The 23,924-nt window shown below is 45.7% G+C and overlaps 1 protein-coding gene across 4 annotated transcripts in view; it reads right to left on the bottom strand.

Annotated features, from left to right (window-relative positions):
* Window positions 1-23,858, bottom strand: part of RABL6 (RAB, member RAS oncogene family like 6) — a 54,073-nt gene extending 30,215 nt beyond the window's left edge. For 2 of the 4 annotated variants that reach the window (XM_009093540.4, XM_018917900.3), the window contains exons 1-7: window positions 22,583-23,858; window positions 16,060-16,194; window positions 11,208-11,255; window positions 5,314-5,366; window positions 4,151-4,242; window positions 3,161-3,301; window positions 1,995-2,100 (exon numbers count right to left, since the gene is read on the bottom strand). In XM_009093540.4, coding sequence (XP_009091788.1) covers window positions 1,995-2,100; window positions 3,161-3,301; window positions 4,151-4,242; window positions 5,314-5,366; window positions 11,208-11,255; window positions 16,060-16,194; window positions 22,583-22,712 — 705 coding nt within the window. In that variant the 5' untranslated portion in view covers window positions 22,713-23,858. Of the gene's footprint in view, window positions 1-1,994; window positions 2,101-3,160; window positions 3,302-4,150; window positions 4,243-5,313; window positions 5,367-11,207; window positions 11,256-12,572; window positions 12,638-16,059; window positions 16,195-17,022; window positions 17,518-22,582 lie in introns of those variants that run through there. The other 2 variants (XM_050980817.1, XM_050980816.1) reach the window with 2 other exon arrangements.
* Between the last annotated feature and the right edge of the window lie 66 nt (window positions 23,859-23,924).

Here is a 23,924-nt window from a genome sequence, read left to right as displayed (position 1 = left end):
ACTTCCAAATACTTAAAAAAATATATTCTATTTTACCATGCTGATTATTAAAATATTAAAGAAACAGCTTATTTTTTGCAATGACCCAAAAGAAGGGAATAAATAATGTGCTAGAGACCAGTGCTTTAGTTGAAAGGCACTTGCAAGGGCTTCCTGGGAAAAGGCAATCTCAGCTGTCTGCAGAATCCTGTCTCCTTCCAGCACAGCATCTGGAGGCCTGGGTGACCTGACGCCATTTGTGGGTTTCCAGATATACCTACAGCTAAACTGCATCGTTGGATTTGCCAATCCTGCCCCTGGAAAGGAACTGATAAATAATTGAAGAGCTCAGGTTGACAGAAAGAATGAGCTCTGTAGTGGGGGTATGGATTTCAGCCCTTGCTTTCGCTGTGGAAGATGTGTGACTATAAAATGAGCACAGGAATGTGGCACTGAAAACCACACACCGACCCCAACCCTGCTGAGAGACAGTCTGGGACCTCAGATACAGCTGGACCACTCTGCCCTGGAAAGCTGTGGAGGGCAGGCTGAGAGGCACAGAAACGTCTGAGGCTGACTGAATCCTGTATGTATTTCATACCAGCCAGCATCCCTCTCCTTCAATCCTACTCTGTGCCAAGGAGAAAAATTCCCTTCTGGAGCCTGGTACTGGCAAGGATCTCTGAAGATATAAGAAGAACCTTCAGGAATTAAGTCTAGATGTGATTTTCCTACAGATTTCAGCTCATGCTGCACTGGATGTTGAACAGGGCCAGTCCCAGAACTTGTGCACTCCAACACAAGTTTCCCAGTGAGTGTCTGGGAGCAGAGAAGTGCCCCAAGGCAGCTACTGTGGAGCAGCATGAGGCACTGCCCATAAACCTGTGACACAAGTGCAAGGGGCACCGGAGAAACCAATGCAGCCCATCTTAGGTGAAGTTTGACATCAAGTAAAGCCCCAAAAACTGGGTGGAGGCAACCAAAAGCCTTCAAACGTGCAGTGTCATAAACCCAAACATTTCACCAGCAACATGCTGGCAAATTTCAGTCATCTGAACAGCAGGCTGGATTTACAGCTCATATTTCTACAACCTTCCCTTCAAAAAATTGTTTGAGTTGTTTCACTGAGCTTTTGTACATTCATTTCTCTTATCCTGGCTCTTTCTCTTTCTGAGATATATTAGTGGACTTGGTAACATCCACTAATATATCTCAGCTCCTTCTGAACTAGTATTTCACCGGGGATTATTTATATAAAAATGCACACATACACTTCAATTACTGGTAAAAGATAATAAAGATCAACTGCCTGGGTTTTTCCCATCAAATAGAAAACAGTGACACAACATGTCACTGTTGTGTCACTGTGCCCTCAAAAAGCATAAGCTACTCATCCCAAAGGAGCCCCGTAGGACCACCCCAAAAGCTGATCTTCTAAAGGCCCACACTTGAGAATCCCACCCTTTGCAGCCTTTGCCCTTCCCTCAGCCCCCGCAAGAATCCTCAGATATGAATGAAATACGAGACTGGATCCATGTGAACAGGACGCAAGCACATGGATCTCATATCTAATGCCCTTTACCATTAAGGCTAAGATTTTCAGCAAACAGAGGTTCCTGAACTACTCAGATAATGACCAAATCTCTTCTCATCTGAGTTTTAACTGAACAGAATTGAAATGCAAAGTTTAACAGATGTGTGTATTTTACATTTTTGATTTGGTAACTGCACCACTGGATGCCATTTTCATGCCAGTGAAAATGGAGCCTTTCTCCAGAGGTCAGCATTGGGAACTCAGCACAGCTGGCCTCTTGCAACCAGAGACATGTTTAAATCACTCACAGGCACTAATGTTCTGACATAATTTTGTTATACTAACTCTAATGAAAAGAAGAATCTACTCAGGATCTTTTAACAGCAAATGAAACCCCAAACACCAAATTCCTGCCTTAGAAAGGAAGTAAATCCAATTTGTCCCACACACCCAGCACATCAGGATAACATCCCTGCCTTACCTGCAGCTGCAAGAAGGGGATGTTGAAGAACTTGTGCAAGTACTTGAGGCCAAAGCTGTTCTTCATGGAAGACTCAGCATAGCGGAAATAGGAGGAGCCGGGAGGCCTGTGCCAAGCAGAGAGGAGAACACTGTACCCAGCACAACCTGCAGAGCCTGCACAGAACTGACTTACACACCATGAGCCACTCCACAAGCCAGCTCCCGCCCTCAAATGTAGCCCAGGGCAACATTCTGCTTGGACTCATTATTTTGTGTACGGCCAAAATTCACACTGAAGGGTGGCAGAAGGTGGCTGTTTGTGTGTGACAGCGTCATGTGCCTGCCAGACTAAGAAATAATCTGTCAGGACACTGGGATGTTGGTTTCCTAAACTGTGGATTCACAGCTTTACAAGTTGTTTATTTCACAGTAAAGGTTTCTGTTTTAAAAAACACAATCGGACTGACAAAAATAATATTGAGAAATTATTTTGTAAAGAAATTATTTCATAATGGATAAAGTCTTAAAACTGACACCATTTCTTTGTGCCTGACACAGGCATAAACAAGCAAGAAATGAGGAAAATGAAAAAATACCTTAAAAACATAAAATTACATACAAAGGTACCATCTACTGAATTTTGACCAACAAATACTATTTTGTACCACGTAACAGAGCACCTCAGACCTCTGCTTAAGGGAAATGCTTGTCTGGCTGGTGAGGGACATCTGACTTGGCTGTGCCCTGAGAGTGCTGTGTGGGGGATGCTCAGAGGCAGAGCAAGGACAGAGCCGCACTGGCTGGCTCTCGTGTAGCTCAATCACTTGGACCAAAGAACAGCTGTGCTATGGGGAGAGGACTCTCTCAGAGGAGAAGGACTATCCCGAAAGAAGATGACTTGTTGGGAACAGCACTTCTGAAAGGCACATGCTGTCTCACGCTGTTTCCAGAAGCATGGCAAACAATCTGCTCCACATCAAAAGGCCCATCGTGTCAGCAGCTGCTGCTTGTGAGACACGGGGAGCTCTGGGAGCCCTGGGAGCCCAAGGCAGGCGGCAGGACAGAGGGCACACGTGACACGGATGTGAAACATGGCAGGGACACGGAAGTGAAACACGTCAAGGACATGGCCACTGATGGGAGGATGGCAGGGAGCAGCTGAGCCCTGTTGCCCTGCCCGCTCACCTGTTCAGGTTGTCAATGAGGTCCCGCACGTCACTGGGCAGGATGACCCGGTGCTCCCCCATGTCCCGGTAATTCCCAAGCACGCACACTGGAACATGGGTCGGCACTTTAGGAAGCTCCCTCAGAATATAGTTAAATGTCCTTCATCAGAGGGGAGAGAGCAGATGAGAGAGCAGATGAGTGGGAACATCCTTCCGTTAGCAGTTTCATGCACAAATCACAAAAAACACAGGAATTTTTTTTTTCCAAAATCCTTCCAAGTCTGTGACTTCTTTACTCCATCAGAGAAACATATTAATCCTCAATATGTTTGCATGATTCTTTATTCAAAACCAACTCTAAAAGCTCAAAAATCCACTTTCACTAGAACCTTCACATCTCCTACAGCAATCTCAGTCCTGCAAAACTGTGGGGTCAGCAGAAGGAAAGGATTCCCTCCCTTCAACTGTCCACAGGCTCACTGATCCACACCAAACCTGAACAACACCAGCCGAAATATAAAGCAGGAGCTCTAATCCCCTCCCCTTTCCACTCTAGATTCCTTATCTCTCTTACTCTCCTCAGATGTGTAAATCCAACAGTTCATTACTTCTGTAGATTAATGCAGCCTGGGGCCTCTAATCCTTACTAATACCAGTTTCTTTCAATTTCTCACTAGCATCCTCCTTTCCCTTGTGTTCTGGTGAGCAGGGGTTTGCAACATGCACTTGGCACCTGTAATAGCACTAATTATCAAGCCTCAGCCAGCAGCATATCAGCAATTGCAGCACACAACCCACTGGGACACTGCTTGTTCGGAACAAGCCCAGGAGAGGAACATATTAAAAGCCACATCACAAGATAAAGCTTTTATTTCAAAAGATACAAGCTTGCTCCAACTCATTAGGTGGGTTATCAGCTTCTAAATGCAACTGGGAATCTGGAAATCTGGAAGTCATTTGTTTTGCCTGAACAAGGGAGAATCACATGGTGCCAGTAAAGGTCTCTTACCACTGCTTGGTGATGTCAAACATCATCACTACACCGTTGCAGTTCTTATAGACATCCAGGAACTCTGCATCCAGAGCCATTTCTGATTCTGCCTGAGAAAATAAAGGCAAAGAAGCAGCAAATAACTGGATTCAACTTCAGGCTGATACAGAATGCAATGGATACAGTACTGACTGAGCAAAATTTCTAAAGTGACAACCACTGTAAGGAGTACCTCTGGATCTCACACTATCATTGAAATAAGATACTTGGTGGTTCCCAGCTTCCACTTCCCATAGGAACAGGATGTGAAGCACCTGATGGTCTCTGACAGCACATGCTGAAACCCACCCGTCCTTTCCCCTGTGCTCCCAAATCCTGTGTTGGCAAGAGAACTCCATACAAACCACAGAGTGGAGGACAGAGGACACAGCTCCCATTGCATCTTTTTCTGACTCAGATATTGGCTCTACTCTTAATGCTGCTGGTGTCCAAAAGCAGGAGGCAGTTTCTCCCATGGATGGCTGACAGGATTAGTACCCAACTGGCTTTTCATCATTTGGACTCTGCATGCTGCTAAGTCCACATAGTACTGGTCCCAGCTTGGTCTCCATGGTCCCAGCTCAGTCTCCATGATTCCTACTGGAATTTGGTGCCCCTGGAATAATTCTCACTCCTTTCCCAGGAGTGGAAAATGCACCCACATTTGCAAAGGAAGAAGCAGCTGTGGTAAGTGTTCTCATAAAGGCTTTTCCCATGGGAGAATATTTTGAGGAAAATTCTCCTCATCTGAGCCTGAACAGAGAGTGTTCAGCGAGAGTGAAACAGCCCAGCTCTGAGAAGCGGCCAGAGCAGGGCATCAAGTAATTTCTTCAGGCCGCACAAGAAGGCCCTGACAAAAGGAATTTCTGCCTCTGCCCACAGGAAGACAGCTATAAAGCTGCTGAGCAAACATCTGGGGCACAATCATTCCCAGTGACAGAATGGAAAACAGCAGGGAAGTTGCAGTGAGGGCAGGAGCAGGACTGAAATGTACAGAGCAAGGAATATAGAGCATCGGCATCACCCACTCACCCTCACCCACCTGCCAGGAAGGCCTTACGGCAGGAACAAATATAGAACTTGCTCCTCATGGACCAAAGGTGGACAAGAGGCCTCAGACCTCTGAATTCTAAGTGACTCACCTCCTGAGGGTCATTCTCCAGTTTCAAACCATCTCCTCGTTTTTTGCATTTTCCTTAAAAAGAATAGTAAAACATATAAAAAACATTACGTTGGGCAAAGAACTGGAAGATGAGTCTGGACAGGTGCACAGCAGTTAGAACACAACCTCAAAGCAAATCCAACTTCTACTGTAAGCCTGGGGGATGAGGAGGGGTGGGATAGGCATGCCTTGCTGAAGAATCCCAGCTAGTCTACTCAAAAATGAACAGTAAAGCAATCCAAAGACAGAACTTATCCAAGAAGAAATCCAAGCAAAATCAAATAAACTGTGGGAAAGGAGTTGTGAAGATAGAGAGACAGCCTATATGTGCTCCAAAGGCCAGAGCCAGAGGGTCAGGTCTGGCCATCACCAGTGAAGGCACAGAAAATAAATCCTCCAGAAGCACCACCCAAAGCACACAAAAATAAGCCAGGTAGCAGGTACAAGTCTGATTAGGCTCCCAGAAAAGTGCAAAAAGCAACGTGCCTAATATTTGTAGAAGACACTAGAAAACCACTCTAGAGGCTTGCCCTGCAGTCCCACAGCCATGGTCCCACCTGCAAGAATCTAGTGGTTTCTCTCCAACTCATCTGCTTCCTCTTAGGCAGCTAAAGGGCAGCCCCCGAGGCTTCTCTCTTTCCCTACACCTTATTTTCTGACATTTTAAAGTACCACTAACATTTAACTCAGCACCCCAGAAACAGTGTGTTTTTAAAATACCAGCCTCCCTGGAAACTTTGCATCAAGTCAATTACACACTAACTGTGGTTCCAAATCTTATAGCCTGGAGTCTCAGCAGAGAGGTGTATCTGTAGCTATGATTAACAGAGTGGCCATCAGCTGACATGATTTTCTGGTGTAGACACTTGGCTCTAAGGACTGCCAGGAACCTCAGCATCTTCTGTCACCTACCACCAAAGAGGTGTAGTGTGGACACAATGTGAAAAAATTTTGGCCTCTTGTTTAAACCGAATATTCTGAGTTTCCAGAATTTTATCAATGATAAGCACTGCACAAAGAATAACCCTGCAAGATCAGGAGTTATGTTTGACAGATACCAAGTACCTCCCAGATGTTACTGACAGCATTTAAGAACTGTACTTCTGAAATAACTTTGTTGTGTCTTTTCCTAGTCTAAATTACGAAGAGTTAACTAAATTACACTTGGCATTACAAGTCTCGGAATTGCTTCTCATTACTTCTAGAAATTTCCTGTGTCGCTGATAACAGAAGTTGTTGGCAGCTCAGATGCACCTGAAAAAAACCTTCCCATTGACTCTGTAAAAGACTCTCTAACACTGAGGACCAAAATAGCTTCCACCAGCTCTTAACTCTGCTGAATCACATATGGAATTCAGGGTTCTGCCAGATGCTGCATGTGAAACAGGGCTTGTTTTTCCTGCACACAGCTCAAGGATAAATAGTAAGAAAATACAGTTATTCAGAAAAGCTTTAATGCTGCATGTTATAGCAGGTGATTCTGGGGGTGCATCTGTGCATCACTGCAAAATGTTTGCCCCACTCAAGTCAGCTTACTGCTGACATCTGAAAGCAGCAGAAATATTAATCCTGATCCCTCCTCATTTAGGCAATGTGTTTCCCTGAGGGATCCGAGTATGGGCTCTGATTCTTCCCCATGCAGCCGAAGGCGTGGGATGTCTAGGCCGTGCATGTCTTTTCCCACTTCAATTCAATTAATTTCAAGTGAGTGACATTTGTGTGGCTTCTCTGAATATCCAAACATTGCCATTTCTGCAGTCACTGCTGAATTATGCCTGGCAAGACCTACATTTCTAAGTATTAAAAAGAGAACCCCAAATAACCACAAATAGTGTCCATCATTCCTCCCATCCTGAGAAATCAAGGTGTCTGTTGAACCTGGGCACATTTACAGTCAATGCTTTGAGACAGAATATAGAACCCACACACCTCTCCATGCTCATGGTTTTCTGTGTGTATCCAGAGGAATGAGCAATATTCTCACACACTGCTCATCAGTGCTGCAAAGGAGGTCACCTCAAAGGAGTCAGAGAGCTGAAAAGCGCATGTGCGTACAGATTCAGGCACAGGCTTTATTTTTGGAACCCAAACTGCAGAATGAACCAGACGAAGATAAGATCTATGCAGTGACAAGATGTAATTCAGTCTATAAAGCAAGGGCACAGTGACAATTGTGTCACTGTACGCATGAGGTCCAGATTTTGAGGTTGCACAGATGTGTAATGGAGGAGCTTCAATTAGAAAACACGGGTGTGAATGCTGCTATGGCTCAGGTCCCCTCTCTAGAATGATGGCTGCTCCTCATTTACAGGCATAAGAGCAACTCTGGCACTAAATACACTTGGCAGCTGTACCCTGGAGTCTACCGAACAGCTCCTACTGGACAACGGGGCTGTGATCAGCACTTGAGTCTCTGCAGCAGTATGTACCATCAGTTTTGCTGCAAGATAGAAAGTTTCAGTACAACTTGCCAACAAATGCTGTCCACCATGCAAGGGGGCTGCTACCCTTCACCAGTCTAAAATATACATCTGGAAGACATGCATTCCTCGTGTTATCTAACATGGAACATCTGAAAATAATAGAAATATGAATTCTGATCTTTCATTCTTCTTGTAGGACATGTCTGGGAGGCACAGGGGTGAAGGTGCAGCAAGGAGGAAAGGAATCTTCAATTCAAGGGAAAGCGTTTGTCTACCTTGTGGGCAACAGAAGAAAAATATGATTTGATGCCTTCAGTCATGTATCAGAAAATACGTGGGAACCAAAGTGGCAGAAGTTACAAGACAGGAATTTACAACTGTTCCTGAATCCCCTGCATTCAAGCAGCTTCTCTGAATTCAGGATCTGTTATAGCTTTATGACCTGCAGCAGTTACACAACTTGCTGCAAAGCCAGAAAGATGAGTCAGGATTGTGACTTCTGCTAAGAGAGATCTTTCCTGTGCTCTGTCAGTTCCCAGAGCAGCAAAGGAGATATTTACTACATGTGCCACACAAAATCCAATACAATCCACGGCTGGAGGCAAGCTCATCTTGGGAAAATTTTAACAAATGGCAGCTTTCCAGACATGATCCCAGTTCCCTGAGCAGGCCCAAGGAGAATGCAGCAGGCAGCAAGGAAGTCTGGACTCTAGGGAGTCTGCACATTTAGAAAAGAATCCCAAATAGTCAAGAACAAGCCAAGAGGAGCAGCACAGTCTGACAGCTGCCATTCCCCACTGCTTCACCACACTAACCAATCTCACAGCTTTTAAACTTTCACAACAAACCTCCCCACATTTCCAAATTATCATTTGGAAGCTAAATAACCAATACCAAGCTAAGTCACCATCCAGGCAGGGCCAGCAGAGCTGCTGTCTGCATCCCAGTGGATTCTGGAGGGAAAACCCACACTGCTGAACCAGCAAGGACAGGGAGCACCAGGAGAAACACCACTCAGGAAAGTCACCATTAACTTCAGCCTAGAAATGCACATCAAGTTTTCAGGGTGCAACTCCTGCAATTTCTCCAGCCCCCTGTGACTGCAGAACAGCAGCACTGCTCAGCAGGCGAGAGCCCAAAGGTGCTTTACGCAACTGAAGCTGAAAACTGGAGTTCATGGATGCTTAGATGGATGTTAGTTAGTTAAGCTACAACCCACATCAGGGCTTTCAACACAGTTTCCCCCGTCATTTAAACAGAGGTCTCCTAATTTCCTCTGAAAATGAAACAGGGAAATGCTGGCAAAAGGATTTCAGCCTGGAAAACTTAATGTTGAAAATGCATGTTCAGAACATGCGTTTTTGACAGTTTCAAATCCAGCCTAATAAATGCAGTGTTCTGCCCAACTCTAAATATGCACATGAGTCAGGATTTGGTAGGCTAGGGGAAAAAAAGAAGGAGGATCAAGTCTTGTCAGCACTATGCTACAGCATCACTGGATACTTTACTACTGCAAGTCTAAAGTCCAGTGCGGCTCTCACCCAAAGCATCACGCAGGAGGATTTTTTGTCCTAAGCATACAGAAGGAAAACAAAAATGTCATAACATTAGGATGAAAGTTAGATATGAGCAAGCTCTTACTGCTTAATATGAACATTTTCCTAAAGCTATGCTTATCAGGAATCCACAATGCTATGGAAATAGGAAAAGATTTGATGTCATAAACATCATTATGATTCGATTTTTACATTGCACTGATTGAGCCCAAATGATTGCAAAAAAATACATATCTGTGGTCCATAAGTACGGATATTAACAGAGTGAGTTTTATTTCAAAAGAATATGAAGTGAAGGGAAGAGATTCCATTAAGGTTTCCAACAGAGGCTCTGCCATCAGAAATCAAAGCAGGACCAGAAGTGCTGTTATCAACATCTGTTCATAGCACATCCTGTCCCCTTCGCCAAAAAAACAAGTCTCTAGCTGAGAAGATGACTCTGCTCAGAGAAGCTATTCACAGAAATAAGTGCTGGAACCACATGATTCCCAAATTAAATGTCTCTGTATTCATACCAAAGCTGCAAGGCAGCGAGAACACAGATGTTTTGCTCAGATTCCAGCCCTCCGCTTGTTATCCCACAATCCGAAAGCCAAACTAATCAGACTGACTTCAGCAGTAATTCTGGCCTAAGCAAGGCTTTGTCTGCCCTGTGAAAACTGGGCCTTAAAACACTAAAAAGATAAAGTGCCCAGGATTTTCATTTAAAGCTCCTGACTCAGGTTTATCCTGAAGGCTCCATCAGGTATCCGAACTAGAGGTCCTACTGCTAATTGTCTTTCTTTTTTCCCTATTTTGAATACAGTTCAGCTGACATGAAAAATTACATTTCTCCTTTTCTTACTCCCTACTGTAGTTTCAGTTTTTGGTGTAATACAAGTTAAGTCGCACTGGTGGTGCCTCTGAGATGCCACTCTACTGAGGAACACCTGAGAGCACGGATTCCAGCCAAGGCTGCAGGAAAGGCAGCACCAGACAAACCATCAAAGCTTGAGTTTCGATGACTGTGGCCAACAAATCTGACAGACACCAAACAAGCAGCATCACTCACAGAGCAGCATCACTCAAGAGCTGCTCACCTGTGCAGTTGCTTTCCTGACCATATTCACACACTAAACCAGGAGCCTGGCTGGTACTAAATGCCTCTTAGAAGCCAAACAGCATCTGCATTCGAGGCTACAGAATGAGTTGTGGAGATTTACATCTCAACCCCAACCCTCTTCCAGGAACAGATCCCACTGCACCCTGTTTGCACTGCATCCAGACTGTGTCTTCACAGATGTTTTGGGGTTTGGTTTTGCTCTTTATAAAACAAAAGACAAAAACTCTGAAAAAATTATCATAAAACCTTCCTTGGCTAAGCATTTAGAAAATGTTTTGGAATGCACATATTGCATTTTCTGTCCTAGAGAATTTAAGTAATTGTTTCCTCTTTCATCCTTCCTCCCTGCAGACATTACCCACTGCAGCTACAGTTTTACCAATTTAACAATAGAATACCTCCACAAAAACAGCTCAACAAGAACTTTTATAACCAGAACAAAGAACTCAAAACCTGTCTAAACATTAAAGGGAACTATAAAGGAGAGAAGGTGAAGTTTATTCTAAAGCTCAGAGAATTGAATACACAGAGCAGCAGGCGCTTCATCTGTCATAAGCACATGGAACAACTGCTTCTGAACACTGGGTTTGATCTGAAGTTCAGATTCCAGATAATTGGTTTTAGCATAGGGGACTCACCTCTCCTTTCCTTATTCTTTCAGGAAGTGGTATAATAAATAGAGATTTTTTTTAAAAGCAGAAGGAAGCAAGTATTTCTGAATTCCATGTAAGTTTTTAATTAAAACTGAGAAAGAACAATGGATCTCCATTAGAAAGAAAGTTATAAATCTTACCTTTGTCCACTACATCCCAGACTTCAACTTTCACAATATCATCAGTGGCTGGAAGCACAACAGAACACAAAGGGTTAGAAGGTTTCAGTAAAACATCCATCACTCAGAGAGCCCAATCCAAAGCCAACATGGAGGAATGTCAAAGCATAGGAATGTCAAAAGAAAAGCACATCATATGCAAGAAAAAAACCCAACCACAAGGAGGCAGTGACCTGTTGAAGGTGCAAGCTGTTCACCAAAACCATGCTGTCTAAAGAACTTCAGAAACACTCTTAGCCACATAAGTGATGGCTGGATTTCCTTGCTGGTTCATGTCAGTTTTGAAGCATGTTGTAAGTACTCTGCACAGACTCTTTTCATAACGTACAGAGGTTTACAAAGCCTTTCAAAAAAGATAAAAATCTAATTTTGAGGATAAAGTCTGGTTTATAAACAAGGCATACAACTAGCAAAAGGAATATACACATTTAAGAAAGATCAATCACGGCATTTCCATGTAAACATGACAGCCAGCACAGACAGTCCTACAGCTACAGAAACCCATTCTCTCTGCACATTTCCAGGTATAGTTTGTGAAAAATAAGGTCTCACTTACAATTTTGCTTCCTAGAGCTACAACATCAATAAATTATAACCAGCAACATCTATCTGAGTTGCTAAAATCTTAAGCAAGACATGCAGAATTCTAACTCCAGTGATTGCTGAAACCCGCAGGCAGCCAATTCACCTTCAGGTGGCCTGAAGGCTGAGTAGCTCTGGATCAATGTTTCCATTGAATCCAAATAAGCAGTATGATTTTCAGGAAGATGTCCCAAGAAACGGCTGCTTTTTAGAAATGTTACAGGCTTTGAAGCAAAAGCCTGTACTTACAGCAGCTCTGAACATAAAGCTGAACTAGGAGGACAATGCCTCAGAGTATAAAATAACATCATAGGATGGCATGAGAGTTTATCTAAGATAGTGTCATTATCAAACCAGGAAGCATTTTCTACACAGGACTCACTCTGGGCTTAATGAAATGTTTAAAAATATTGTACAGACATTATGAATAAAGAAAAACTTTGATCCTTTGCTTCTGGAGAAAGACCCTTTTTACATTTATGCATGAAGCAAAATCAGCTTCTGTTTTCCTCACAGTAATTCCTGCCTAACTTCCTATGTGCCAGCTGGGCAGGAGGCACTGGATGAACAGGAGACTCCCCTGGGTCAGCCCCGGCAGTGCCTTGCAGGACTGAAAGCAAATGGCAGTACACAGCACAAAAACGTCTGCTCAAACCACGACACCCCACTAATTAACTCAGTCCCTGATTATTTCTACAGATTATCAAACCAGGTAGGCTAAAGTCCAACCTGTGAATCACTCACCTGGTGCCCAGGCAAGCCAGCTCCTCCCCCCAGGCACTGGCACTGCAGGAGCTCTCCCTGTGCCCCTGCAGAAGTTAGGACACAGATCAGCTACTGGAGGCCTGCCCCTGATTCCGGCCCTGCAGTAGGCAAGGCAATCGCAGTGCTTTTCCACAATTAAGGCTTGCTGCAAAAGGGTAAGAGCTATTTGCATGGGCTCAGCAGGAGCCCAGGAGGCTGACTGTTCTTTCCAGAAGTGCCATGTGAAGCAGTATATCAGGACTAACAGTTCAGAGAAGGGAGCCCTTGGGGTGACCGGGGGCCTAGCACTGGCACTTTGCTCCTGAGCTCTCCACCTCCTTCCAGGAGCCAAACACGCCCCCAGTTAGGATGTGCTGGCCTGCTGAGTGATTCCCACAGAACTGATGCCCTGCTGAGCAGCAGCAGTCCTGGCAGCTGGGGAGCTGAACCCCCTGACCCCACAGACCTCCTTTAAACCCCTGAGGGCAAGGGCAGAATTTCTCAAAGAAAAACAACTGCACAAGACCCAGGAAACACGTATTTCCACCTTTTTCCTGCTAGCTCACAACCAGGAAATTCTTCCCTTTCAATACTAGTGCCATTCCTGATTATCCTGATCATGCAAGAGGATAATTGCTTTAGTGCTGCTCCATTGGCTTTGGTGTGCGACTCATACCCAGCAGCATCTCACCTGAAGGAGCTCTGTGGCAGCAAAAAGAATGCCAATTTATCCTCTCAACTCCCTAACTTGGATTAGCACAAACCACAGATCAAAGCACTCCAAAGATCTGTCTTGAGCTGCTATTTGACCAGATACTCCCTGGCCAGTGGCACACTGAGCACTGCTTTCCAACAAAATGATAGAGGCATGAAAAGGCTCCAATTGCAAGAAAGCTCATTTAAAACTAAGAACACGTTGTAGGTGGGTTGATCAATAGGAGCTCACAGGCCCTCAGACATTTTTCACCCTCATTCAATGACAGCATTCACTTCCTGTGCTCTGGATCACAGATCCTACAGTGCAAAGCCACTCTTGCCAGCCCCCATTCCCATCCCTCAGGCCTTTGAAGGATCTGAGCACAACTGTTTGTCAATTTTTATTTCAGACTCCCTTTCTCAGGCTGCCAAACAGAGAAAAACTTGGTGACCAGTATAATCCAAAAAAGTGTTTCTTAGGGTCAGGAATGGTAACTCCTTACTTAGACACAAAAATTACAAATACCCATTACAATTGGCACAGGAAAGCAACTTTGTTAATTCTGAATAAGAAGTAACTCAGATTCTGCTACCTTTATTAATTCCTACAGTATAAAATTTCAGGAGGTCCTACATTTTGCATCTAAAATGGAATTCTTCTAAGACCAGTCAATGTTAAGAATCCTTCAATATTTGGCAACGATTTAATTAACCTCTGTAAATATTTGCCATCAACTACCTCATAATGTTTATTCAAGGTAGCCTGAGAGCATGAACATAGGAAAAACAAACTTTATTTTTCCTCTACAGATTAACATGGCCAACAGGGCAGGATTTAGACCTGAATCAAGTACTCTGAGGGCCCACATCAGAGTACTTGGATGGAAACTTCTCACAGCAGGAAACAGACTTCACAATGTCTTTTAAATGGGGTTTACTTTTTGAAATATATCTTAAGAAAGTCAATGGAAAATGTCCTAAATTATTGGAAATTATTACTAAGACAATAGTATACTGTTTTACAAAGTGTAAAAGAAACAGCGTGTTTTACAGTGTGTAAAAGAAACACAAATGAAAGGCACAGTTTCAGGTACAGCTTTGCAAGTAGTTTTACAAGGTCAGCAACACTAAACCTTGAGAAAAGTCCATCAGCATCTGTACACACTGCTGTCAGCTCTGGCTGGGGAGCTTTACAGAAACACAGCACACCAAGGTTAGAAGTGGGCCCTAGAAATCACTTATACACCTGTGGGTCTCAGCACACAGCAAAGCCAGACTCAGGTGCAGGTATTTTCTACCCCAGGATTGCATCAGTGTTGAAAAAGCAGTGTCTGAGCCCCACCTCAGGGAAAGAAATGCAGACACAGGTGAGATGACTGGATCTTCCTCCAAGAAGAAGATTTTTGCATGTACACATTTTGTACTTGTTCATGGATACAGTTAGATATGAATAAGCCTCCTAAAATAAATGCCAGACTCCCAGACTGCACCCAACACAAGTGTTGTGTTACCTGCACCTATCAGAGAAGAAACTCAACTCTGATGCTTTAACGTGTGATACCGCAGAAAGCCACAATTAGTGCATTCTTTACACTTGGGTATCCCGGAAACAGGAATTTTATTTCTTACTGTAAGTCTGTTTAGGCTGAAGCATTCAAATTTGATTTTGGAGATAGTTTCCACCATCCAACTTGTAAGCTCTGTGTTCATTCCTCAGTAACTGATGGGCTGACATCCTGAGAGGAAGGAAGAGGAGTGATGGGAAGCATGCCACAGCATACATACACCATACAAGAGGTTTGGTTGCAGATGGGAAACACCTCTGTGTGACCACAGAACATCAGCTGGGGAACACATCCTGTGGCTTTGTGAGAGCATTATCACGAGACTTGGGCATCATGTATCACCTGATAATTCAAATTTGGTGGTGAATTAGACACAGCACTCAATTTGGTGCTCACCTGACTGCACAAGGTGTTCTCCCAGCTGGGAGGGATGGGGCAGTAGAAGATCAGAGTGAGGCAGATGGACAATGTCTGATAATGACGATAACGACAAACAACTGCTGACCCTTTCTGTCCAGCATACGCAGTCTTACAGAGCACTTTCCTACTGAATCAGGAGTTCATCCCACAAGGCTGTGGCATTCTTGATCGGTAACCTGAAAGCTGGACTCAGTGCACCACTGAATCACAACCTTACACAACTTCAATGCCTGCAGCGTCTTTTCCAGGTGGGATGTAGGGCTTTCACAGCCACTTGCAACTAGTAAAATAAAAATTAAAACCACACTGCGGCAAGAACTTAAAAAAGGCACTGGAACTTCTGAGCTTCAGTAAGCCAGCCTAGAGCTAACAGTAATACAATAATTTTTTAAATACTTCCCAGTCACCAGAATCTCTTTATATTTTCATCAGTGAAATCCAGTTTGCCCCATGTATCCACTTCTAGGCAACACAGTAACACCCAAAGCACAGTGGGCCTCAGCGACAGATTTATACAACAACCCCTCCTCATTAAAAATTTTTCAAATACTTCAGACCACCTATTAAACACTTCCCTTGAATTGTGGCTTCCACAGACATATTCTTTAGCACTTATAACACAGAGCGTCTGACAAAATTAAAAACATGACTGAGAAACTATGAATAATAAATTAAAAAGCCTGAAGGGAGACCATTTTGTTTCCCAAGCAGACAGAGAAGAAAAAAGCAAATGAGGCTGCAATGGAATTTCCTCCCCCAAGGCACTGTCCCATGACTGTCACTCCTTCCACCCGCTTCCATCTTACTTTTGTAATTCCAGTGGATGCTGGTGACTTGGATCTCCTGAGTTGGAATATATTCCTCAATAAATTTCTTTCCCTGCAGTCGGTGCCAGAGTGTGGTTTTTCCAGTGTTCCTGTCCCCCCGGATGACAATTTTCACTGGAGAAAAGAGCAAGCAGACAAATAAAGTGATTAAACACAACTTGAGGAATGCTGTGAAAAGCATGCTAACTTTTTGCAGGCATTATTCAAATGTAATTAGTCCTCCCATACTACTCAGGCACTATGGGATTCATTAAAAAACATGAGCCGCCGTCATTTAAATCATTGTTTAGTCAGTAACTCATACCAGCTCAGCAGAACAAACCAACAGCAAGCTTGAATATTCAGAATCTGCACAACTCCAGCCAGGTGAGCCTCTGCTCTTTGATGGACACCCTTGACCCCCTTAAGCAAACCAGCATCAGCTGGGTTCAGGCTTTAACAGAAGCAAAGGGCTGAGCCATGGCTGGACCAAGAATTCCTCTAGGAAAGGCAGAGAGGAGCAGTGATACAGCCAGCTTGGAACACCACACCAACCATGGATTAACACAAGAATACCAGGTGGCTTTTCCAATACTTGTTTATCAAGGAAAAAAGAAAGATCATTTCCCCTTTCTCCTTAAACACTTCTCATGCCTTGAGAGAATAGAATCACAGAATGATTTACGTTTAGAATGATTTGGAAAGGACCTTTAAGATCAACTATTCCAACATTCCCTCAGCACTACCAAGGCCACCAGTAAACCATGTCCCCAAGTGCCACATCCACATGGTTTTTAAATCCCTCCAGGGATGGAGACTAAACACCTGCCCTGAGCAGCCTGTGCCAGGGCTGGACAGCCCTTTCTGTGAATAAATTTTCCCTAATAGCCAACCTAAACCACCCCATGCACAACTTTAGGTTGCTTCCCCTTCTCTTACTTGGTACAGGAGGCAGATGCTCACCTGGCTACAACCTCCTGTCACCAGGCCCTTGTGTTGGTTGCTTCAGTTTAGGCAGAAACTCTTTCAAACTCTTTCCAAGGAAAGCAAGTGTTTAAAATATCAAAAAATGTAGCAATTAATATAATAGACCTTCCAGAGTCAATTCAAACATTATCTTGCTCTTTCTGAAAACACTACCTTGTATTTTCTAAATTTTCTGTTACATTGTGGAAATTTTTTTTCCAATGCCATCTTTGTTTTTATTGGCAACTACATGGCTACTGGAAAACATAAGCTGAATTTTTATTCAGCTGAATAAAACTGAATTTTATTCTTGTGTTTTGATTTGGACCTATGATCCCCTGGAAAATGGGCTACCTCAGACACATCTAATGACAGTCAGGTAATTAGCGTTAGGTTGATCATAATCATTTGGGCAAGGAGATCTGAGACAGAAGACTGCCTTCTGCTGCAGTTCAGGAGCTGCTGCAGTCGTTTCAGAGAAAAACTGAAGAGGTCAACTTGAAGACAAAGCACACAAAGTCTGTGGATGAATTCTGCCTATTGCTACAGTTCCACTGTGCTTTTTTTTGTAGTACACAGAGGTTTATTCTTTTTCAGAGCTGTTTATTCTTTTTAAAAATTACTTACCACACCAGGAGAATAAAGGCAAAAATGAACACAGTATTTATAGGCTGACTTCACTTAAAGGTCCCACTGCATCTCTGCAGACACAACAAACCAGTTCCTGCATTTCTGGTCACCTTGCATGTGGTTGTTTCCTACTCACAGATGGGAAAAACAATCAGTAGAACATCCCTTTGATTTTTTGGAATCATGAAGCCAGTCCATGGCATAGGCAGAATGAGACTCCATTTGTCCCCTTTCAAACCCAAACCTTTCCAAGAGCTCTCACTGCCTGCCCTAAAACGTTCAAATTCATATCCCTGCCCTGCCCGGGAATGCAGCATGAGATACTAAAAGTGTGAGTTTTAAGGGACAAAGAGACCCTTCTTTAAATAGTCAGGCTGCTCTCAAGGTGCACTTTCAGATACTGAGGTTGTGAGCTCTCCCCAGAAGGGACAGTCTTACTTCATGCCAACACCACTTTTTATGCTCTTAAACAGGGAGCTGGATCAAGACACTGAACTGGCTGAGAAATAACCTTGAAATTATCAATTTTCAGTTTTCTTCTCTAGCTCCACTGTCCAGCTGAATGAGCAGCGTGAGCAGCACATGGAAGGCACAGTTGGAGTGCAAGGGAATCCGCTCCAGCCCTAATCAGCTCACATATAGATCAGTGCCAGGTGCTTGTGGCACCACACACTCGGTCTGAGCAGGTCCAAGCACTCTCCATTAGACTCTCTCTTCTCTTACATAGTGTATAAGCTCTCACTGACTCTTTTCCTGAAGAAAGAAAAAGTCTTTGAAAACAGAACAGGAAGAAGGCAGGTGACACAAATCACTTTTAGCAAAGTCTGTATTTTATTTGAGACTTTGGCTGGGGCAGGTGTGCTCAGTGACAGGCACCTGCAGGGCAGGAAGGCCTGAGTGAGCTTCCAAGCACAGTCAGGCTGGTGCATCATAGACCTGGGCTGTGGCGGAATGTGGAAAGAGGAACAATAACTATAAGCAAGGTTAATTCCATCAAGTAAAACTGTTGCCTTATTTTGATTTGAAGTTAAATCAGTACTTACTGCAAACAGCCAGAGGTTTGCAGCAAAGACAGAAGAATTATCTGTGGGGAGAAGGGCAGGGATGGGGAATACATCAAGAGCCATGGAAAAAGTTAAACAAATCACTTTATTCATATTGTCATTGCATCAGGAAAACCAGAGGGATTTCCATTCTCCAGATGGGGAGATGGAAGCAGAGCAGTGATGATACAGGCCATAGAGCAGGTCTGAGACCAACTCAGAACTAGAAATCAGAAGTTCCTGCTTTGCCCACGTTCCTCCAGGACTCTGCAGCAAAGATCCCAAAACTAATAACCCCATGGAGCAGGTCATAACTTTACCCTCATTAAGGTCTTTGGGATTTCAACTGAAATGCTTTGAGCTTGTTCCGCTGCTCTGCAGAACCCCCCCCCCAAGCACACTACCCATAGGCACAGTCCAGCAGCAGATAAAGCAGGGCTGGTACCTGCTGCACAAACACTTGTGTCAGCCACAGGAGAAAACAAGAGAAGGTGGGAAGTGGCAGGAAGAGGAGAAGCCTTCCTTTTGGGAGTTGCGCTGAATGAAAATACTTAACAATGAGTCTGGGAACTACAACTCCCAAGTAACACAAAGGAAGTAAGGACTATAATGCTTACTAAAAAGGTACATGGTATTAATTAAGCTTTGTCTTTTAAGGAATATGTTAGGCAGAAAAAATTAATAAGGAGAGGGAGTGGGGGGGGAATTCTTGGAGCTAATGCCTTTGGTATCCCAGTACTGGTGACAGCCTGTGCTCCAAGCACACACACAGCAGTGGGGTTTGTCAAGTGACACACTGGATGCAGTGTGTAAAGCCCAGAGCAAAGGTTCCATGTCTGGGGAATAGAATGGATTAACATTTGGCACCTCCACGCCTTTTGTTCCTGTCCCTGATCAGCAAATCCCAGGATCATTGTTTGCCCATCACTGCCTTACATAAATGGTCACACTTGAGCACCCCGGTGCTCAAAATTAAGTTCTGCAATTGCTCTTGTAATTTGTTGAAACAAGCAGTGTTGCCAAAGGCATAAGAGCCACTTCCTCTTACTCGCTCTTGCCATGCTCTCTAACAGGGCCAGTACAGCCCTTGGAAGAGCCATGAAGCACACCTGATCCAGGGTATCCCAAGCAGGAAAACAAGAGCAAGTTTTCACAGACTGGTTCCCCAGCCCTGGAATCATGATCTCCTATAAAGATTCCAGCCATGACATTCATGGCAGAGACCCACATCATTTTCAGCTCTGTGTTTTCTGAGTGTTCAGGGAACTCTGGTGTTAACTGGATGCAAGCCAGTTAACACCAGCAGCTCCATGCAGATAGTACAGAGTGTGTGTGTGCTGGAATGCAGTATGGAAATGCTAATGTTTTGCAATAGGATGTCCCAAGCAAAGGACATGAATCCTGCCAAAGGCCGGTACTGGTCTCTGCTCTCATAATTTCATTAAAAACCTAAACCTTCCCAGCCACAATGCTCTTCCTTTTGAAAAGTTGACTGTGTAGGAGAGGGACCATCAAAACAAATCATTCAGGTTCAACTTAGTGCTCTGTTCTACCTAGGGTCTGTAACTATCAGTGCCATTAAAACACCTCACAGCCTTCAGCATCGCCTCAAACATGGGACTATCTGTTAAAAAACGTACCTGAGAGCTGCAGGGCTGGCACAGCAGGGGCTGCTCTGAGCCCAGGGAGGCACCTAGAACCAGGTACAAGGCCTGTGTCCTAGCCTGCTTTATCAGTGAACAATCCAACGTATTCTCAGCATACTAAGTATATTTCTGGGAAGGAAATAGGCTTCATTTAGGATGTGTAGTGGTCTAATGCAGCAAAGAAACATTTCTGTAAAACAAATCACAGCACCCCTTGGTTTAGTTTTCAGGCAGTTTCAGGGAAACAGAAGAGTTGTAAAGATCTTTGTGTGCTAACGGTGACTCCAAACCACATCCTACACTCCCCTGCTGAATGTCAGGAATTTGCCAAGAAAGGAGAATTGGCAATGCACAGGATTCGCAGTTCTGCCTTTCCTGAGCAATGGCCCTTGTGACGACATTCCTTCACAGCCCACCTTCAACTGAGACCACCACGCTGGAATGCTCCCTATCTCCCCAGTGCTATGGCTATGGGGGGTACCCGAAAGCCTTTTCGTAAGCCAGCCTGCACCTCCTGTAAATATTATATAACAGTGATGCTGGGAAGAGTTACTATGGAGATTGGAAAGCTTGCCTTAAGGCAGTGACAGAAAGCTGCAGTTTTCAGCTATAAAGCAGTAACTAGAACACCATCCTGGTAAGACAGAACACAAACCAGCAATCTTTCCTGAGGCCTTCACTAATGAGACAAAAAGCAGCGAAGCTACAGTTAGCATTTTTGGCCTTGCACAAACGGCAGGCAGATGCCCATGCACAGGTTTGGCATGATGCAGTCACCATGGAGCAGAGCTGGTCCCATCCTGTGCCAGTGGGATGCAGCTGATCCCTTCCATCTGCAGCACAAACCTCCCCTACCTGAGAAGCCAACTCCTGGCTCTTACATAATTCACAAGCTGGTATTAGCTACCTGATCTCTGTCACTCAGCTGCCCACGTAGCATGCAGGTCTTCTGGGCTGTGGCCACATGAAGCCTCTGCACAAACCAACAGTCTGAGACCAGCAGATCTCCAGTAGGTGTTTAAGGATGAAGTGCTGTGTTCCAATGCAGCACCTTCATCCTCACCCCCATCTTTCACTGGAAACCTAGTCTCAACAATCACACTTCTACTTTTCACACTCAGGATTGCTTGCTAAGACACCAATTTTATAAATTAAATGGCACTGGCATATCTGCAGATGTGCTAGGGATAAAGGTACCAAATGCTCTCTCTAGTAAAGCAGAGCACTTTGAAACCTCAGTCCCAAAACACAGCCATAATATTAAACAAAGAAAAAAACACCCTAAAACCCAAAGTGAAACTTTGCCATCACATTCTGTTTCAGACTGAGATCCGACAGCAGCTCTATTCCTCCAACACGTGTGCCTTCACAGAAATTATCCAGTGCCACATTCACAAATCAGTCTTTTTCCCACTTGCCAATCTCTCAGCCTTCTACAATCTGCCTTCCCTGCCAGCCTGGATCCACACAGATGAGCTGGAACTCACAGCACTCTCTGGAACCAGTTCTATTTTCATCAGGAATGACATAACTGCTGTCCCTATCTCACAATTGTTACTTTGGGAAGTATTTCACATACTTGCAGTGCCCTCCTGAAACACTGTATTAGAAATCACCTTTACTGAGCTCCAAGGGAAAAATGCAGCTCTAAGACTCAACACTGTGAGAAAAAGAATTCTGAAAGTGTTCCTCGATAAAAGAGCAACAGTATGAGTTGCAGAAAAGACAGTCCGGATGAAATGCTGTACCAAGGGCGCACAGAGGTATTCACTGTCCACCTTTTACTAAAGTGTGGCAGGGCTGAGCTTTTTAATAGACTCTTATCATAAAACCACTACAGCTTAATTACAAGCACCATTATCCTGCGCTGCAGGGAAGATCACCCACGCACTCAGGGGAGTTACCCTCTTGATGCTCAAACTGGCACAAACTGATGTACCACGCACTCTCTCTTGGGCCACAGCTGGCAGGCAGCGCTCAGGGATGCTGCTGCACCGCGGGTCCCTAGTCCTGCACCGAAAGACAAAAGTTTTCCATCCCTCACTCCTCCAATGACCTCCAACATTTAATTCCAAACTTGGCTTTGAGCGAATAAGGATAAAAGCACCAACCTGCGCAAAGAAAGCAAACGCACTCCCAGCCCCTCGGCGGTCCCCGGGCACCCCACGGGGCACCAGACCGGGCCGCCCGCCTCCCTCCCGGCTGGCCCAGCCTCCCCGGCCCAGCGCTCCGACTCACTGTTATACTGGACTCCCTTGGCGAACCTCCTCTGCAGAGCCTGGTTCATGGACTGCAGCCCCGCAGGGATGTTTTTGTCGCGGACCGCAGCCTGGTCCGAGCCCACCAGCTTCTTCAGGGCCGAGAACATCTTCGTGGTCCCACACCTGCACCTCGGGAACGGGCCGAGCGCGGACTCAGGGGCAGGGCGACCGCGGCGGAGGCACGGGGAGGCTCAGGGCTGCGGCGGGGCCGGCCCAGCCATGCGGGGCGGAGGTGTGCGGACCCGGCCCGGCAGGAGGAAATTGCGCCAGAGGAGGGGAGGCACTATCGGGGCATGTCCCAGCGCGGGGCGGTGGAACCGGTGCCGGGGTCCGACAAGGGGCGGTGGAGCCAGGCCGCTCAGCCCAACCGGGGGCTGGGCCCGGCGGCCGGGCGTGGGAGCCGGGGGCGGCGCAGGGAACCCGCCGCCGCCATCTTGGCTCTTCCGCCTCACCGCGGGAGGCTGGTGCACGCACGACGCGGGTACGGTAGCCGGCGAAGGACATCAGGGCGCGGAGCGCGGTCGCCGCCGAGACCCCCGGGAACCTCTCCCCGTGACCCCCTCGAAGGCCGACTGCAGCCCAACACGCCCGAGACCCCCGCAGTGTGACCCACATAACCCCGGCTGTGCCCTCCTGGGACCCCCACAGTCCCCCAAGAATCTAGCAATCCCCTCTTGGCAGCTTCACAGCCCCCACCCGTGACACCCATAATCCCTCACGAGGCCACCGCAGCATCCCTGGGACTACCCCCAAAACGCCTCTAATCCCTTCCTGGGACCCCTGTGCCCCCTGGGACTATTATAACCCTTGTCGTCCGCTCCTATGCCAGCCGCATTTTCCCGTGACGCTCGTAACCCCGTAACTCTACCGTGACCCTCAGGGTCCTCTCTAAAAGCCCGTAATCCCATGCTGCAAACCCCATATAACGCCTTCGTGGTTGCCCCATCCCCCGTGCATCCCACCTCGGCCGTGCCCCCGATACGGGGCTCCCCTTTCCCACCGTGACCCCAAGCCAGCAGCAATCATTCACCTTTAGGGAGGAGCAGACAGATCCCTGTTCTCTCCCTCGCTGTCCCTTTCCCGGCAGCACAACCCCATATCCTGGGAAATGGGGGCTGGACCTCATCCAGCAGGACCCCATATCCTCTCGGTGTCCCCCCGGCCCTGTGTGGGTAGAGGGCAGTGGCCTGAGTCAGAGACTCGGTGGGGAGAACCCCGTAACCCCACAGAGGTGGGGACACCCACTAGGGAGGCCAGAGAGGACCCCACAGCATCCCGTGCCCCTCCTGCACCCCCCACCCTGCTCCCCCACCAGCCTG

The sequence above is a fragment of the Serinus canaria genome, chromosome 17 (assembly GCF_022539315.1).
Source record: "Serinus canaria isolate serCan28SL12 chromosome 17, serCan2020, whole genome shotgun sequence".
Taxonomy (NCBI): domain Eukaryota; kingdom Metazoa; phylum Chordata; class Aves; order Passeriformes; family Fringillidae; genus Serinus; species Serinus canaria.
This window is presented reverse-complemented; position numbering and strand designations above follow the sequence as displayed.